This window comes from Syngnathus scovelli, chromosome 3 (genome assembly GCF_024217435.2).
Source record: "Syngnathus scovelli strain Florida chromosome 3, RoL_Ssco_1.2, whole genome shotgun sequence".
Classification (NCBI taxonomy): domain Eukaryota; kingdom Metazoa; phylum Chordata; class Actinopteri; order Syngnathiformes; family Syngnathidae; genus Syngnathus; species Syngnathus scovelli.
In genome coordinates this window covers 8650291-8669722 of record NC_090849.1, presented here as the reverse complement: position 1 = coordinate 8669722, position 19432 = coordinate 8650291, and the positions used below count along the sequence as shown (strand labels likewise).

General features: G+C 41.3%; 1 protein-coding gene across 9 annotated transcripts in view; it reads right to left on the bottom strand.

Moving 5' to 3' along the window:
* Window positions 1–4505: 4505 nt before the first annotated feature.
* Window positions 4506–19432, bottom strand: part of LOC137840121 (uncharacterized) — an 83306-nt gene continuing 68379 nt past the window's right edge. For 8 of the 9 annotated variants that reach the window (XM_068650059.1, XM_068650055.1, XM_068650053.1 and 5 more), the window contains 4 exons: window positions 16115–16201; window positions 9446–16034; window positions 9113–9371; window positions 4506–9033 (listed from right to left, as the gene is read on the bottom strand). Coding sequence is in view for 1 of the 9 variants with exons in the window: in XM_068650056.1 (XP_068506157.1) it covers window positions 16155–16201 (47 nt within the window). In the remaining 8 variants the exon portion in view is untranslated. The remainder of the gene's footprint in view (window positions 9034–9112; window positions 9372–9445; window positions 16035–16114; window positions 16202–19432) is intronic. The other variant, XM_068650054.1, reaches the window with a different exon arrangement.

Genomic DNA, 19432 nt, shown 5'->3' with positions numbered 1-19432 from the left:
GACTGATAAGGTGTCAAGAGGAGGGAAAGTGGGATACATTTTCAAAACAAAACAAACATTTTTTTTTTTTTTGTAGAGCTTGTTTCAACAAAAACAAAAACACTGAATGCCTTCAATTTAAAAGATCAATTTGACCTTTGCAGGATGATCTGCTGTGTCGGATCTGGACTGCCATGAAAGTATGATGTTTGTATGTGTACTTTGTCAACAACTGCTGTAGATGTTAAAGAATGGGATGAATATCTAGAATAAATGTGGATAATTTGTTTCAGGTAACTAACTATAAGAGTAACTGAAAAAAGAAACAATTGATTGCTTATGGCAAAAAGAGCTGCAAAGACAGAAAAAATTTAATATGTCACATGTATGGATTTGCGACCGATTATTTATGTTGTACCATTGCCATTGACCAAAGATTGTGTGAAATCTGTCACGTCTACTGGATTGTGAAATGTGTGACAGAGCATTCTATATGATATCCATTGAGAGAAAAAAGAAAAAAAAGAAGCCATTGCTTTCAGAGAATGTAGTCAAGCGAAATTGTATATACATCAACATGCCAAGATCTGGGGAAAAAAGCTGGTAAAAACCAAAATATCTTTAAATTTGAGAGGCGACGATGATTTGACCGAAATTTATGCAATTGGAGTCCCTAGAGGAGTTCCTGATTAATAAGAATTAAATGACCAAATTGCAGCGGGATGGGAGTCCTCCATTTGCTGCTGGTGAACGATGAACAAGAACGTAGACAGGATAAATTACATCCATTACAACATGCAGAAATTGGGCAAACGGACACAAGCGGGGCTCGAGGCAGTGCATGAACAGCTAGCCACGCCTTCCCTAATGTCGATCCAGAACCACAATGCTCATGATATGTTGTTGTCTGAGAAAGGAGGCGTCTGCGCAATGTTTGGAGAACAATGCTGCACCTTCATCCCCAACAACACCGCCCCTGATGGGAGCCTGACGGATTGCAGGCCTGCGATCCCTCAAAACGAGGATGAAAGAGCACTACAAGTGGATGACGGCTTTTGGGAAGTATAACGCCATTGTGTCCTCAATTTTACCATCAGTTACAGTATTGCTGCTATGCTCACCTTGTATGGATGTTGCATACCGTGTCTTCGTGCTCTGTTTAATTGTCTCGCCACTACAGTAATATCGCCCATGGAGGACTAGATTGCTCAGATATACCTAATGTCTGAGCGGCAACATGATGATTTTGATGGCAGAATTCCTGCATCTGTGTTACCAGACTTTTCCCAGATCCGTGGGATTCTGAATGATGACATCACAACATTTATCCTTTGGTGTAAACATATTTGTCCTCATGAAATACGACATGGGGTCTTTAAAATCACCGTGGATAATCGTTGGATGACCGATAGGGTAGGTGCCTGTACTGTTGATGAAAGGGTATAATGACGTCACATCAACATACAACACACGCTCGTTTGGCTCTGCCGTGTATCTTAAAACGAATGTGTTTGTTCTGCCCCCAAAAAGAGCCTACCTCGGTTTGAGCGGTGTAGGAAATTTGTTTTTTTTCAGGAATTCCTTCACCTCTATGTTCATCTTTTTCATTTGCAACCATTCATGCTCCCACATAATTACAAGGTACACATCCTGTCTAAGCTGTAGGTCCTGAATTTTCTTTTGTGTTTTATCAAACCTCTCCTGAAAAGGGCGTTTTGTTGTCGGGCATATTTTAGAGAGGTCGAAGCATTCTGCGCAGCCGTGGTGATAACAACCAAAATACTCAAACACTATTTTTACGCCCCCAATTTCAGAATAGCCGTCTACCGTGTAGTTATCTATCCTAACTTCACCCCCGTTCAATGCATGTCTAATTTGGATATTTTGGCTGTGCATGATCCATTGCATGTACTGAATAGAATCATGCGAAAAAGCTTTGTGCTGACGCATATAGTTGTCTAAAGGTGTAATGGCTGGTGTTTGAGGGGTTAGAAAATTAGTGCGAAAAATTTTCATGCACGCAGACGCAATTGTTACCGCATTGAACGGGTCTGTTCCGGTGGCCTAAAAAAACTCGCTCCTGAATTTCTCACACCCCTGCATTAACAGGTCAACGTCATTCTCGCAGTAGGCTATCACCTGTTTAGCAAAATCAAACACATTGTTAGCTTCTTTGGCATACCATTCGTCAAACTTTGATCGTTGCGAGGGTGACATTCGCTCGATATCGTAGTACGCGGGGCCAGGGTGAGACCCTACGTAGTTTAGATGCTCTAAAGAGCTGAATTTGTGTGGGAAGTAACCCTTTGATTTGTCTTCAAACCCCAGGGCCTTAGGCATCGCACTTAGAGGCATCGTCAAGAATGAGAGAGAGTGTATGAATCGAGATTTTGTGTCTAAATCGACAAATGATAGAACTTTACTCCCCTGCATCAGAATGTCAAGTTTGAGACCTAATTCAAGCATTCTCCTTATCAGTATGTATGAATCAAAACCTCTCGCATTATGTGCAACAAACGTAGTTTGTTTAAACCTTGGCCTTCGAAAAAATCTGAGAAATTCGTCAACACAATCTGTGCCAAACCATTGTTTCGTCAATCTATTTGATTTGCAACAGATGAGAAAAGGTTTGTGTAAACCATCTGTATCTACATAGGTTTCGAAATTGTAGTAGACTACATTTTTGCACGGTGGTTGAGGCTTGATGGGCTGAATGTAGCACTTGTGGGGGTTCAAATCATCTTGATTTAAGATCTCATCACACACTGTGCACTTTTTAAAGATCTCATCACACACTGTGCACTTTTTAACGGGGCAACGATGTTTAGCACCGGTACCATCAGCTTTCACATAATACCGAAGACCACACTGCAAGAATTTTTTGTATGAAGTGCAGTTGCTCACACAATTCATCGATCGAAACTCTTTATGTTTGGTAAAGCATTCCTCATTACGACAAGTTTTGTTACAGTCGCGGCAGATGACAGGTTTAATCCGTCGTTGTTTACAACACGGATGGAGACAAACGCTACAGTGTCCTTCACACTGGTGCTGTTGCCAATTCTCGTGCCCTTTGTAACAATGTCTGCAAAAGAATGCATGACCAACGAATGCCTCTATCGCTTTCACGCCGTAGTAATGACCCTCGAGGTGTAAGACAAATAAAGTGTCGTTATCTGTTTTGGGATAATGCATGTCGAAAAAAGTCATAGGGCGGCAGTCCTCTTTTCGATACATTACAGTTATTTTCCGTTTGAGGACTTTCTCAAATTTATGGACATCGCCCAGACTCACAGGTGTTTGACAATCCAATCCTACACTCTCGTGTAAGAGCCGTGCCTGTCTTGTGGCCTGTTTTGTTGTGAGTGTGTCATTTAGCAGATAGGTTAGTGAGAGAGCGAAACACAAATTGTTGTCTTTATTACGAGGTATGTGTTGGTGTCGTTTTTTCAACCTCAAAATCTCTCTCTCTGTTGGTAGTGTTCAACAACCTGCGACGCATTCCACCGCGCAATGGAGTGACTATTTGTACAATGAGCTCTAAACCTTCATCAGCCAGAAGCTCTGTATTTGATTGGGCTAAACGCTCAAGCATGTCTGATACACTATCTCTGATAGAGTTTATGTCACTAGTTTGCTGGTAGATGTGAGCCCTATCGTTACTACCCACTAACTCGGCCTGAATTACATCACCTGGTTGTGCCCTGCTAACCACCTCTTGCATGACATCATCTATTTTATCTTTAATCTGGAGGTAGAAGGTTGCAAAATCATTAATGTTCTGTTGCGATGGTATATTTAACTGTCGCCTTACCTCTATATTATTGAAATGCGGTCTATTGACTACAACAGAACTGCCGCGCTAATCAGCTAATACAGAACAGATTGCTGGGGCATGTGTTGAAATGCTGGTGTGTTGTCATCAATAAAATCTATTTCGTGATCAATTATAACTGAGTAGTTGTTAGGCTGAAATGTCGGTGGAACGTCGTCAATAGCAACCGGCGATGAATCGACAGGGATAGCGGTCAACGGGTCAACCAGAGGCTGCGTATTTAGATTTTGGATAATGTTTAGCAACTGGACAGGAATATCAGGACTGATACGCCCGTTGCTGTCATTAGCTTGGTTGTTTAATTCTGATATCATGTTTAGCAATTTCCCCCTCTAACAAAGCCGTGCTCACATTGTTGAACAAATCTGTTATTTGACTCGTAGACGTATTGTTAACGCTTGACAAATCTAGCTCTGGTGTGTCACTTCTTTGGCTTGTTTCGCTAAATGGTAGCAAATCTATTTCATCAATGTTTGCTAAGAAATCTGACTCCGTTGACGTAAGGTTTGAATGATCCATTATATTTCCTTTTACAAAACACAACAGAAACAACACAGACCTATTTTGATTCGGCTAAATCTGTCAGAATACGTATTATCTTAAAACATTCTTGTAACCGTCTTTTGTAGATACAGTTACCGCGGCACTTTACAGGCCCCCTGCTGGTTGAGTGGCGCGTGTTGTAGTCAAGTCAAGTCAAGTCAAGTTTATTTGTATAGCCCTAAATCACAAAAAGTCTCAAAGGGCTTCACATAGCCAAAATTGACAATTATTCTTAAAGCATCCCCTGATCATAAGCTCCCAAAAGGGCAAGGAAAAACTAAAAAAAACCCTGCCAGGGGAAAATGAGAAACCTTGAGAAGGGACCACAGATGGAAGGATCCCCCTTTCAGGATCACCAGGTTGTAATGGATGCAGAGAGTGCACAAGTAATACATAATATGAAAATCAATGAAAAAAATGGATGTCGGAGGTGCCCTCGATTGTCCTGGCAGTGTCCTCAAGTGGGCCGAGCCGCAGCTCCCCCATCCCGAACTGGTCCCCGAGAATCCAGCCAGCCGCTATCAGCTTTTGAGCCACCTAACCCCCTCCCCAGCCGGGGAGGAGGTGGGCAGAGAGAACAGAACAAACTCCGGCCAAATCGGCCATCACAAGTTAGTTAAAGGCCATCTCATAGAAATGTGTCTTTAAACGTGTCTTAAATGTTTCTACTGAGGTAGTAGTTCTAATATCCATTGGTAGGGCATTCCAAAGCTCTGGAGCCCGAATAGAGAATGCTCTAGACCCTGCAGACATTTTCTTGGCCCTCGGTATAACTAAAAGACTAGCGTTTTGCGAACGAAGGTTACGAGACGGAACATAAGGAACGACTAGGTCGACGAGATATGAAGGCGCTAAGCCATGCAGTGATTTATAGGTTAGTAGAAGAACCTTGAAGTCACATCTTAAATGGACCGGGAGCCAATGTAATTTGGCTAATATTGGGGTAATGTGATCAAATTTTCTTGACCGTGAGAGCAGCCTCGCAGCGGCATTTTGCACTAACTGTAGACTTTTGATACTGGATTTAGGAAGACCAGAGAATAATACATTACAGTAGTCCAGGCGCGACGTGACGAACGCATGTATAATAGTTTCCGCATACCCGGTCGAGAGGATAGGACGAATCTTAGCAATATTACGAAGGTGAAAAAACGCAATCCTGGTTATATTCTTAATGTGTTTTTGAAAAGAGAGCGTTTGGTCAAATATTACCCCGAGATTAGTTACTGTATCACTCTGAGTGATAGTACGGTTATCTATAGTTATAGTGGTTTCCTTAAATAAATGTTGATAACGAGTAGGACCAATTATCAACATCTCAGTTTTATCCGGGTTAAGACGAAGGAAGTTGAGAGACATCCATTGCTTAATCTCCGCAAGGCACGCCTCGAGATTACAGCAGTCCTGCGGATCTGTCATCGATAACGGCATATATAATTGGGTGTCATCCGCGTAGCATTGAAAACTAATATTATATTTACGTATTATGTCCCCAAGCGGAATCATATAAATATTAAATAAAATCGGTCCGAGTACCGATCCCTGTGGGACACCACACGTAACATTATAAAGCTCAGAGGACGTATTACCATGGACCACTCGGTGCGTCCTGCCTGATAGATAGGAATTGAACCATCTTAGTGCTGACCCTGAGATACCAACACAACTTTTAAGACGCCCTAATAAAATATCGAAGTCTACAGTGTCAAAGGCAGCACTAAGATCAAGTAGTAACAATACAACGACGTATTTGAATCCATAGCTATGAGGAGATCATTAGTCACTTTAGCAAGTGCTGTCTCTGTAGAATGATTAGCTCTAAAACCAGACTGAAAAGAGTCATATCGATTATTAGCGACCATGTAATCAATAAGCTGCTGTGCTACTACTTTTTCGAGAAGTTTTGCTATGAATGGGAGGTTTGAAACTGGCCTATAATTACTGAGACAGTCCGGGTCAAGATTTGCTCGCTTAAGTAGTGGTTTAATAATAGCGGTTTTAAAGGCTATTGGCACTATCCCAGAGGAAACAGACAGATTGATTATATTTAAGACGGACGGTCCTAAAATTGGAAATAATTCTTTAAGTAGTTTGGCTGGAAGCGGGTCGAGTAAACATGTTGTTTGTTTAGCCGTACTAACCAATTTTGTAAGCATTTCAAGGGACACGCTTTTAAAATTTGAGAGGGTTATTGCATGATCCCCAGCGCTAGTAACCGGCGGAGCGATTGGCATGGTATTCTTGATCTCGTCCCTAATGGACTCAATCTTTTGAGCAAAAAATTTCATAAACTCGTCAGCTGAGTGGAAGGAGCTATCGGGGGTCGGCTGGCGCAGAGTTAGCTTTGCCACTGTATCAAATAAGTATTTAGGATTATTTTTATTAAGATTAATGACTTGCGAAAAATAACGAGTTTTTGCTAAAATAAGCGCATCTTTATATTTCAGGAGGCTGTCCTTCCATGCCTGATGGAAAACCTCAAGTTTGGTTAAACGCCATCTGCGCTCATGCTTTCTACATAATTGTTTAAACGTACGTGTTTCATCTGTGAACCACGGAGTTGGCCATCTACGGCGAGTTTTCAGACGTAGCGGTGCCACAGAGTCGATGGCTTTTAATAATGTCGCATTGAATTCATTTGTAAGATTATCGATAGAGCTACTGTACGCGGGAAACATGGCGGTTGCCGGCGACAGTAACTCAGATAGCGCAGTTGCAGTCATGGAGTTAAAATTACGGCTGCTATAATTCTGATTGCTCTCTTGTCTTTGACAAGGAACTAAAATTTCAAATTTTATTAAAAAATGATCAGACAGAACAGTAGTGTATGGCAGTACTGTTATATTTGAGGTTGCTAGTCCCCGGGATAATACCAGATCTAAGGTATTTCCATTCTTATGCGTTGCTGCCTGTACAGCTTGCGTAAAACCAAACGTATCGATTAAAGTTTGAAATGCCGAAGTCAGTGGTTCTGACGGTGAATTCATGTGGATGTTGAAATCACCCATGATAACTATATTATCTGCATTTGTCACTAGATCAGCCACAACTTCTGAAAATTCATCCAGGAAGCCAGAGTAAGCCCCGGGTGGGCGGTAAATAACAACAAGATAGAATGACGGTAACGCAGTGGATCGCACAATGAGAACTTCAAATGTTTTAAATACGTGAATTGAGCGAGGCCTAAATCTAAGCTCAGAATTTGAGATGAGGGCGACACCCCCACCCTTTTTTCGAGGACGAGCCACATGCGAGCTCACAAAATTTGGAGGCGAGGCCTCGTTAAGTGGCAGCAGTTCATTAGGTTTTAACCAGGTCTCGCAAAGACCAAAAACGTTTAGATTATGTTCCGTGATAAGGTCATTAACGAGAACTGCTTTCGTATGAAGTGATCTAATATTCATAAAACCGAATTTAAGTGTAATTGGTTGATCAGGGTGCGTATCTATCGAAGGATTTTTAAACGGGATGCGAGTAAAATTGTGTTCTCTAGGCCTAATATCACCTCTCAAAAGTTTATTAGGGCGGTGGGATGAAACGACCGTGGGAATTTAATGATGAGTATTTGTTACACATGTGAAGTTATCTAAAATGATTGGATTTGTCTACTACCCCAGTAGAAAGTGTGTTTATGTGTACTGCAGCACTATTTAAACTGTCGCGCTCTAGTCTACACGAGGAGCTATGTGTATGCTGAAAGTCTAGCCTAGCGCTAGTTAACTTTAACTTAACAGACTCCAAACCCATCCTCACAGGTGGTCTAATCACCTGTGCCCTGGCCTGCTCTAAAGTGACCTGTCATGAGTGGCTCAAACAGTAATCTATATTCCTAGAAAGAGTGAAGGCGCCTTCACGGTTAGGGTGAAGGCCGTCCTTCCTCAGCAGGTCGGGGCGGCCTCAGAAGGAGGACCAGTTATCTATAAAATACAGTCCCTGCTTTTTACAGAACCCAGCCATCCATCTATTAAGGGAGACTAATCTACTAAACCTCTCATCTGTGCCTCTCCCAGGCAGGGGGCCAGAGACAAATACTCGATGCCGACTCATCTTTCTGGCAAGATCACAAGTCCTCGCTATGTTTTTCTTTGTGATCTCTGATTGTCTCATCCTAACATCATTGGAGCCGACGTGTATCACTATGTCCGAGTAGCTAGTGTTGTTGGAACTACGCTGTTGACTAGGCCTATTGCGAGTCAGCTCCCTAAGATTAGCTTCTATGTCGGGTGCTCTGCCCCCAGGAATACACATTACCGTGGCTGGATTTTTAAGCGTAATGTTGCGGGTAATGGAGTCGCCTATGACCAAAGTGCGAGGGCCAGTAGACCGAGATGACTTTGGACGGCTATGCGTCTTACCTGGCTCATCGCGATTAGCAAGCCGCTTGGGCCTAATGCTAACCGGGCTAGCGGGCTGACTACAGCCCGCGTCTGTGTCCGCCGCAACTACTGTTATCGCACTATTCTGCTCTAACTGGCGGACACGTCCCTCTAGCAGAGACAACCTCTCTAAGAGAAGGGTGCAGTTGGTGCACGAAGCCGTACATACCTCTTGGTCCGCTGCCATACTTTGTGTCCGAAGAGCGACGATCTGTCAGAACAACCCGGAAGCCGGAGAGAAGGGCTGCCCCCTCCTCCTCCTCTTCCTCTCTCTCTGTGCCTCCGTGTCACGACGCTCACCTGCAAGTTAATCCTTTATAATACCGAAAATAGCAAGTCGGACGATACCATACAAAGAGAGAAAAAATAGAAGGAATACCTCCAACTTTGTTTGTCGACTCTTGATGATGGTTCAAGCCCTCGTATATAGACAGAGCTTCAGCTAACTCTGTGTCCGTCGATGTTTCCTGTCGGTCGGCGTGGGATGCAATTGGATTGGTTCCAACGGTAGCACGTGACTGATGCGCTTGGTCTCGCTGACTCTGTCGCTGGATCTGTCTCCTCCACTGCTTCAATATGGCGTTCGAAGGCAGCTTGTGTCGGCCGACTGTTTTTCCTAGTAGCCGCGGCCACGAGATCTGTTACATACATAAAATAAAATCATCAACTACTAACATTTATATGAACTATCTTAGATGCACGATTGACTCACCATAGTCTGATTGTGTTGGGTAAACGTCGCTAAAGTCGTCGTCAAAAGATGCGTGGACATCGGCAAGAGCGATGATGTCTGCAAATATTATATAAACATTACATCTTGTTTCATAAAATAACCGCAGTGTATTATTATTATTATTATTTGTTATTAGTATTATCATTATTATTACGGCGACAAAAGTAGTAAAACGACTTACCTTTAACCATTCTCGAAACAGCTTTTGACGCGCTTCAACTCCGTTGCTCAGAGCGATGGCTTGTCTTCTCAAAAATGAGCGTTGGTCATTCGCACTAAACCAACTTCAAATTCGGCGGGGATAAGAACACGCCTATGGGATCACGTGTCGCGAGAAATCAGATAACTTTGGCCGCATGCTGATGACGAATCAAAGGCTCTACCTCATCAGGTATCTTTGGCACCAATAATGCCGACTCCGCTATTGTTTGTCAAATTACATGCGACAACACCTTGATTTTTTCTCTTTCAGATAACTTTGGCACCATGCTGACGACACTTCAATGATTTTCTCAACAAAACCCCCTTGATCCTCTAAACTATTGTTTGTCAAATTACATGCAACTCTCTTTCAGATAACTTTGGCACCAATAATGCCGACTCCACTATTGTCAAATTACATGCAACTCTCTTTCAGATAACTTTGGGACCATGCTGACGACTCTCACGACCCCCACACTGACACAAACACCCCTCCCCTTCGCCTTCTCAACAAAACGGCCCCCTTCAACCCACATGTACTGGCTGGTAGCAAAGCTAGCTCAGATGCTGCACCTGTTTTGATTCATAAAAATACATGCCCATACATATCCACATCTAAAAATGGCGCCAGCAAACCAAAATGGCGACAGTCAAAGATGGCGTAAAATTTTATGACCCCTAACTCAATTGCATATGGATAGACATCAAGGCCTAGTGCCTTCTTTTGTGTGTCATATCCACGGCTGCAGGTATTATCACCTCTTCTGCAATGGTGTTTTTTTTTTTTTTTTTTTTTTTTTTTTTTGCACTGAGCAATTTGGTACGCTGCTTTATATGATACTTATAGTGCTTGCTGATTGACTGAAGTAGCATTTATAAAGTGGAATAATTGTTGGCAATCTTCAGCCCGTTTTCGCTGAAAAAACTCAAGCTTCTTATCAGCGTGATTGTGGTGCAATGACTTTAAGTGCTGCCTTAATTTATTTGACTGTCCGCTGCCAACATTGTAAGGCACAGTAAACACACCAGTCTTTCCTCATCTCCCATCGTAGTCACACTGAAGCCGAGCGCTACGTACGCTTCGTCATATTTCCTTGTCTTAGCTTTCGTGTCACTCTCAATTCTCTTATCTCCGTCTCTCTCCGCCGTTATTTTCAACCCTGTTGAATATTTTTCCATGGTGTCCCACTGCACTTTTTATCACCTGCTCTGTACTGTGTGTGCGTATATTCCGTGCGCTCTACACTGTACTGTCCTGTATTGCGCACACTCTTACAGTGATACCGCCACTCCCACCTACTGCAGTGGATGTCTAATTACGCTTTAATCTAGTACAGCCAAAAGAAAAGCATGTTCCCTGGTGTCACACGCACGCCCCTTGGTAACGCACCATGCCCCAAGGGGGGCGTGTCCGACTATTTGAGAAGGACTGCAACACATTGTGTTGCTAAATGCTGAGAATGGAGCAGGTTGTGCTTCATGGGTATTTTGGAACACTCTTATCAGACTGATACGAGCCCTGGTGGCATTTAAAAACATCGAAGCTCTGTCAGAAGTGAGAACCAAGACACCAAGCACAGGTAAGTATAAAGCATGCACCTTGTCTGCCTTTACCATCCAAAATATTGTTGTGTACAGCTTAACTAATGTAACAGAAGTATAATTTATTTGATTTGATGAGATGTCTCATACAGATACGTACGTATATATTTTTTTATTTTTACCGGGGAAAGCTAAGTCTCCAATAAAATACTGTATTTGTAATCCATAAGACTATCATCAGGCTAATTTAGAGAATTGAGCCCGTGATCACTAAGAAACTGAAAGGGTTTACTTTTTAAAGGTATTGTATTATGTAGGGAATTGGTAATCATGCACAATTTAAGAGTTATTTTACATTCTGAAATTTCAGTCACTGTGCGAAATAAGGTAGAGCTGGCGTACGTATATGCACAAAAATATCTTGCTGTAAAATGTATCTAATGCTTTTTACACATTACAGTGAAATAAATTTTGTAAAAAACAAATATCAAATTACTCCTCCTCCTACTTATGACGATGTGTGATTCTCTGTTCCCCCCCACAGCCATGGCCTCAAGTCTCTCCCTCATTCTTCTGGTGCTATGCGCTTTACCCATGGCTCAGGCCCAGCTCAAGGTGTTTGACTTGCGTGCCAGTGGTCTCCCTTCTGACATTTTGGGAATCACAGATGGTTACGTAAAGGTGTTTTGTGGCTCTGCCACTCTTGGCAAAACAGAGGTCCGTAAGGACACTGTTAACCCTTGGTGGGAGGAGGAGTTCTCCTATTTCAAGGCCCAGGCGCAAGACGTATTGAGACTTGAGGTTTATGATCGTGATTTGGTCTTTGATGACCTGCTGGGAGTGTGCCAGAGACAGATCAAACCTGGAACCCATGCACATGACTGCTTCCTGAAGAAAGGTGGCACCCTCCATTATGTCTACACCCTTGGCCAAAACAATTAGTACGCATTCAAGCTGACAGTGTTCTTTTACCAGTCATTATCCTTTCCCCAGAGGACCTCGAAGAAGGGATACACTAAACTGTGGATGTTTGACTCGAAAGTTCTTGTTTAACAAGGAAATAAAGTCTGTTTCAATAATCAAACGACACATGACGGTATATATCGTAATTACACTGTCAAAGGACAACCATATGTTGCAACAATGGCACTTTTAGTGTTTTCTCCTTCTCAAGACTTCATGAAATCAGAAATAACACTGAGGGGTACATTTCTGTGGTTGTAATCATTACAGTGGCGCTTTACAGTCGACCTTTACAATTGCATTCCTCTGTAATTGTAAAGCTCCATATTCCTGCTGGTCATGACAATTTACAGACAATTCGATACCAGAACTGCCAAATGACCGGAGTCCAAATGGAACCTGATTTGAAATGACTCCTTCAGCATAAAGATGTCAAGTTGTAGTGAAATGGAAGACAAATTGAACAAATACCCTCTTATTAATAAATGATATTGACATATGCCAGCCACTGTACTGAAAGTGCAATCTTAAGATTGGAAAGGAAGGTACAGTGCATGAATGATCATTTGACCAAACAAACTACAGACACAATCAGGATGGCATGCAACTTTAAAAAGCATGGATAAGATATGAGCAACAAATTGCAAAATATGCATCAAACTAAATGATCACAGATCAAGGAACTGAACACCATTCCTACACTACCCTCTATTTTTGCACCCCTAGTTAAGACGTTGTTAGAGTTGTGCTCACTCTAACTTATTTTGCAAGAACCACACGGGAGACAAGCAAGTCCTTTTAGACACCTGCAGGTGGAGAGTTCACTTGTTGAAGGAATGAAGTCTGAACTCTCCCTCCTGCAAGGGCATATTTATTAAGAGAAACAGAGTGGGGGTATGCGTAGGCTGAATAGAAAGCCCTTGTCCTCTAGTCAAAACATATCAGGGGATGTTTTACGACCTTGTGTAGGATGGGACAAAGTAGGTTATTTATTACCGGTTGCATTCCAACATAATCATACGATAAGGATAATCTGAAAAACCCTAACAGACGTGTTCTTTAACTTTTTATTTTTTTCCAATTTTTAGTTTGATTCCTAAATAATGTCAGACCAAAAACTCCAACCTTTAATTCAAGTGTATTTATTCAGTTGGGGGGAAATCCACATTAAAGCAACACTGAGGCGGCTCCAGTTTTCATTGATTATGGCGGCGCCATATGGACAAAAGCGGTTGTGTTTTGCATGAAGTCGACTACATTTCCCTTGAGTGCCAGTGCTGTGTCGTGAAATCCTGAGCTTTCTCCAAGGATGGCGCCGCCTGGGAGACCGCGATTAACACACGTCGAAGGAAGAAGCCAGCGGCCTAACAGCACACCACAGGCAGGGTCTTTCTGCACTGCAGTCCTCATTTTATTTGCCACGCGTTTCTTTGCTTGCTACACGTGACTCCTCGTTTACACAGGCCACACATACTTCTCCCGGCTGCTCCCGCCACCTTCTTTCTTACGCATGCGCACTCTGCATTCATACTTCACACTACAGCCGTCAGTCACACACGAGCTGTCAGTATACCCGCTACAAAATATTTATTTATGATTATAGAATAAAAAAAAATCAGACCAAATGTGAGGTGAATGTTTATTACTAAGAATCATGAAATATCTGCGTGGTCATTCTCTTATTTACCCCAGCTTGTATGCTTGCCGCCTATTATTTTGTTTGACACCGCAATAACTGACTTGGATTTGTTTCTATCCTGGGCTACGATGCAGAGTCGGGTCCAGGTAAATAACTCATTTTAAACTTCAAACTTTTTGGCGTTGTTGCGGGTATTGTGACTTGTGACTTAGCGTGGAAAAGCGTTCTGGAGCAGGAGCGAGAGTGACAATGACAGTACATATTGTATCATATATGATACAAGGGCATATGCATGCTAAAACATGAAGTACACAAAAAAGGTAAAAATGGTTGCAAGACAGTGAGTTCGGTTGTACTTTATTCTACCATTATCTATTCTCCTCAAATACTGTACTCACATTATCGTTATTCATCCACAAATCCATCAAAGTCCTCACCTTCTGTATCCAAATTAAACAGCTGGGCAAGTTTGCCATTAAACACGGCAAGTTTCTGCTTGTCATCATCAGTTAGTCTCGTTGTGACGTTGCTCTACAGCTTTCCGGAAAACTCAGAAAACAGTTACTACACTCAATACATTTGCCAAGGCACCTACAATCCAACTAGAACAGAATATGCCTTTTGTATGGCGTATATTTCATAAAGCAAAACTGTTCATAAAGAAAGAGCTCTGCACACCTGTAGTCGATAGGTGCACCAGGGAATAGTACAACTATCAAACATGGAAAAATCTTGCACACTGTCGCACCACACCTTTAATGTAGCAATGTTTCAGTCACACTGATTTAAAATAAAACTGGAAACTTAAGACAAGAAATATATGATCAGTATTTCTGTTGGTAGATAAGATACTAGTTAGCTGGGGTTCACAAAAATTCAATCAATTCGTGCAAAACTGTAGTAAGGTGGCTGTACAATATTCATTTTCACACATACTAAGTTTGGGGGCAGGTGGGCAGTGAAAAAAAAAACGATTTAGGATCTCAAGGTTGTTGGCTCCTGCTTTGTCATGTGAATTACCACCACCTATCTAACGAGTCAGGAATAAATTGATTCAAGTCTGTATTCTATTGAGTACCAAGCTAGATTTCATGGGTACTCTTCTAAAAGTTGTCTTTTAAATTGTAAGACTGTGGTAGGCGTCAATCTATTAAAATGGTAAAAATATTGCAATAACTTGCAAGCTGGAGTTAGCTCATAACTTGTTATTTGCAGCGATAACTTCTCTGGGCTGACCAAGGACTCTTCATAATCTATCTGTGTGGTGTGACGACAAGTGAAGGTACTGTCCTGTTTCTCAAAACTCTTTTTCCAATAACTGTTGGCTTTATGTCAACTCCAGATGCTTTCGGCTCATCTTCACATTCTGCCACTTCCTCTTTATCATCAGATCCTGAATTTTGTGCATCAGCACTAAGTGTCTCCAGAGGTTCCATCTTCATTATCTTTCTGTTTGACTGCCTCTCGTTGCAAGCCATCTTAGCCTTCAGATTCATCTAAATTCTTTTTGTCCATGTTAGTCTTCATTTCAATTTCCCCCATCTCATCATTCTCATCATAATCCACTCTTGGTCTCTTTCCTAATGATGATGTAACAGTATGCTCTTGACCTGAAACAATAACTGTGTCGGGCGCTAGTGTCAAATTATCGGCATCTTTCCCATTATCTCCTGCTATTGTCTCTGACGTTCTTTTACTATTTTCATCTTCGTGTTCTTTGTTCATCTCTTCCAAGTTTATTTCAGGCATAGATTTTACTTCGTCCTCTCCAGCCTCTGGAGTGCTACCTTTATCCATAGAACTCAATTTCTCAGCTGGTCTTTCCACTTCGGTTTCATTAACCGTCTTGTCAGGTTTTACTTGACCATGTCTGTTCATTTCTTCATGAACTACCTTACATCTGCCTCTCAAAGGTAAAACTGTTGACTCATCTTGCTCTTCATCATATCTCTCAGGAAGAGAATTCTCTTCTTCCTCAGATGTTTCAATAGTCATATTGAATTCTTCTGCAGCTGTGTCTTCTTCCTGAGACCCCTCTTCTACTCCTTCCATTTCTAACGCAATTTCACTTGCCATATGAGAATTACAGCAAATATCCAGATTGTCTCTTTCCTGACAATCCTCTGCAGCAAGTGCTGGTGCATCCTCATGTTGTTGTGTGGTTACAGTAGCAATGCCAACATCATCTTTTCTAGTTTCTTTAGAATGGGTAGAGAATATTTTCTGAAACATATAAACTCATTGTTAGGTATGTTTTAATACTATATCATTTTGAAAAATTAGGACTATAGATATGTACACACCTCAATCACCACCAAATCAGAAAAAAAAGCAGTCCTCTCTTTACTTGAAAGATGTTCCTTGGGGTCTCTGCTTCGATATCCTCAACTCTGACAGAAAAGCATTACATATTATATCGATACATTATAATATCATGAATTTCTTGATGATCAGCAGTTAATCACGTGTCTCCACATTTGTAGATGGTGCAGCAGTGCTCGAGCGTAAAAACTGACAAATCTCGATAACATGCCAGTGCCCCATTTTGCCTGTTTTAAAATTCGACAGACCACTCGATACCACGGTGGGCATTTTCTTTTATCTGACAGTTCGGTGGCTCTAAACATTATGCCTGCTGGAACCTTTGCTTAATTATTGGTGCATATAGTCTAACAAGATTTCGGGTACCATATTTTTTGGACTATAAGCCGTTAATTTTAAAAGTTTTGAACCATACATCTATGGATTTTTCATGATATTTATGATATTGTGTGATTTGTGGATATTCTCTTATATATGGAAATTAAACATTAAAACATCCGCGGCTTATAGTTCAGTGTGGCTTATATATGAACAAAGCAGGATTTTTCCCGAATTTTAGCTGGTGCGGCTTATATTCAGGTGCAGCTTATAGTCCAAATATTACGGTAATTTGATGAAGGCACAGGCAGAAGGATTCTGCACTTTGTGGACATATGAGATGGATATAATTTATTTCATTCATAAGACAATGACGTGCTTTGAACCCTCTAAATAAGAAATCATGTAATATAATGTATAAGTATGTATATGTACAGGGTACGGCAAAATGATCTGACACATTTTTGTGGTTAAAAAAAGACACAAATAAAGTAAACTAACAAAAAAATATATAGATTTTTGAAAAGTACACATAATGCCATTTTGTTTAATTTGGTTTTAAAAATTAAATCAGTCAAATGGGAGCCGTTATTGTCCACACACTGTCGAAGGCGTTCACGAAAGTTGTCCATAACTCGGTGGATCATTTCATGGGGAATGGCATCAATTTCATTCTTTTTCGTTTGAATGCTGATGCACTGGCTCTGAAGTTAGTAACCCATAACAAGATCATGTTTCGAGCAGGTACGGGATCATGTCTACGAAGTCTGAAGCGCAAACATTGGAACGCTCGTTGTCATGCTGTCATGTGTCGTCCAGATCATTTCCTGTTTTACTGTGTGATTTCCTCTCGTTCCAGTCAGTGTGTGTGCGTCCGTGATCCCCTGATTCCAAGTGTGTGCACCTGCGTCAATGACCAACTGTCTTCACCTGTGTTCCCCTCCTGTGTCCATATAACCCGCGTCTTTCCCCGTATCCAGTGCCAGTGCGTCTTGCCTTGCTGAGAACACTAGCGATCACGAAACCCTTGAGTCCACGTAGAAAGCCTTGTTTGAACGTCTTTGCTCACCGATGTTAACTTGGTTACATCGCTATCTTGTTTTTGTATTTCCCTCGGTTCGAGGCGCTTTGATTTCTCCTTTTTCTCCCTCGGTTCGAGGCGCCTTAGTTTCCCCTTTTTTCCCTCCTCGTGAGGCGTTTTTTGTTCGACCATCATTGGAGACAATAAACACTTTGTTGAACTTTGGAATCTCTGCATTCGAGTCCTCTCCCTGCTCTGTGCCTGACAGCTCGTGTTGCAGTTGCAGATGCTTTCTTGATAAACGTTTCCACAATGATAGCACGATGCTCACCAGTCTAATTCATGTTAGCAACTGAAACAAAACGAAATAACATTATTCGAAAACGAAATGGAAATGAAACGAAACAAAACGGCATTTTTAAAGTACTTTTTGAAAATAAAAAAACTTTTTGTTTCTTTAATGTATTTGCATTTTTTTTAAAGCTACAAATGTGTCAGATCATATATATATATATATATATATATATATATATATATATATATATATATAGTCAAGTGGCATGGTGGTACAAGATGTGGTGTAAAATGGTGGTGTAAAATTAGGTATTGAATTTGGCCCAGGCACATTGGCTATCCCAAAACATGTAGTAGTTCCAAAATTTCACGAGGAGATGGTGTTAAAGCTTGACATGGGGTGACCTGATGGAAATTAACAAATCTAATAAATTAAATTGTTAGCAATTGGGAGGACACGACCTGTTCAAACACGTAGCAACGCACAATTTTGGAATATGAGTTTGCTATGCCATAATTTTAAGATGTAACAGCTTGAGCAATATAATATTTCTGTTTAAGTTGGAGGAACCCATTATTATGTTAAGTACTATTATGGGTTGAGATTGATCTTTATTAGACAAGATATATGTGAATGTTGCAATGTTTTGTCCAACCTGTATTTAACATTGGTGTTCCATCCATACCTGAATATATTAAGTTGAGAGGAGACATTAAGGGCTAGTAGGGAAAGAACGAGCAAAACAGGAAACACCTGCCTCCGGTGGCTGTCGGGCGCAGTGGTTGCTGCTTGAAGCAGGGTTGCCAAGACAACCAGAGGGGCAGGGATTCTGACTTTTTATCTACATATTCCAATGAGGTAATGCCGGAAGCCTATAAATATGATGCCCGAATGCAAAGCGGCGCTTCTTCCTAGTCAGGGCGTTAGCCGTGACGCTGCCCGGAGTAAAAGAACGAAGATGGATTTTTCATTCTTTTTGAGACTGAACCAAAATCTACTAAGATGAATTTCCAGAGTCTTCGAATTGGACTTGGTCAAATTTTAAGCTTCGAGGAAGGGCAGAGGAGACAGCCGCTCCGGGCAGAAAGGGGAAGTTGCCAATTTTACTTTTTAGGCTATGCTCCTCACGGCCGGAACCTTTCCTATTTTTTAAACATAATTCGGATTTTGGAACAAAGGAGAGCTGATCACTCGACTTGTTCAACCAAATAGAATTTTAGACCTTTAGTCTCCTCTTTTGTTCTGAGTGGGTGAGTCTTGTTTTCTTTTGTTTTTTTCGACTTGTAATTCTTTTGCTTGCTTATTCATTAAATCTCTTCTTAAGCCTTAATTCGGTTATCGATTATTTAGTAGTAACTATGTTGAGCATGGTTTTATATGCAGTAATTACAACTTTAAAATGTTTTTATTCCCCTATCGTAGTCATTCTTTAAAGCCGTTCAATTCTTTTTAAAGTGAAGACAGCTTTAATCCTTAACATCAGGAATTGTCAGATCTGGTTCGAAGTAGTTATCTTGAGCTCAGCTAGGGCGAGGGCGCTCTGGTAAATTAACGAATCCTTGAGGTCTTAACAAAGACATCTAAAAATATCCGTAACATAACAACAGCTTCAAACAGAAAAAAGGGGAGCCATCAATACGACGCGGTCATTTCGAAGTCTTGCCT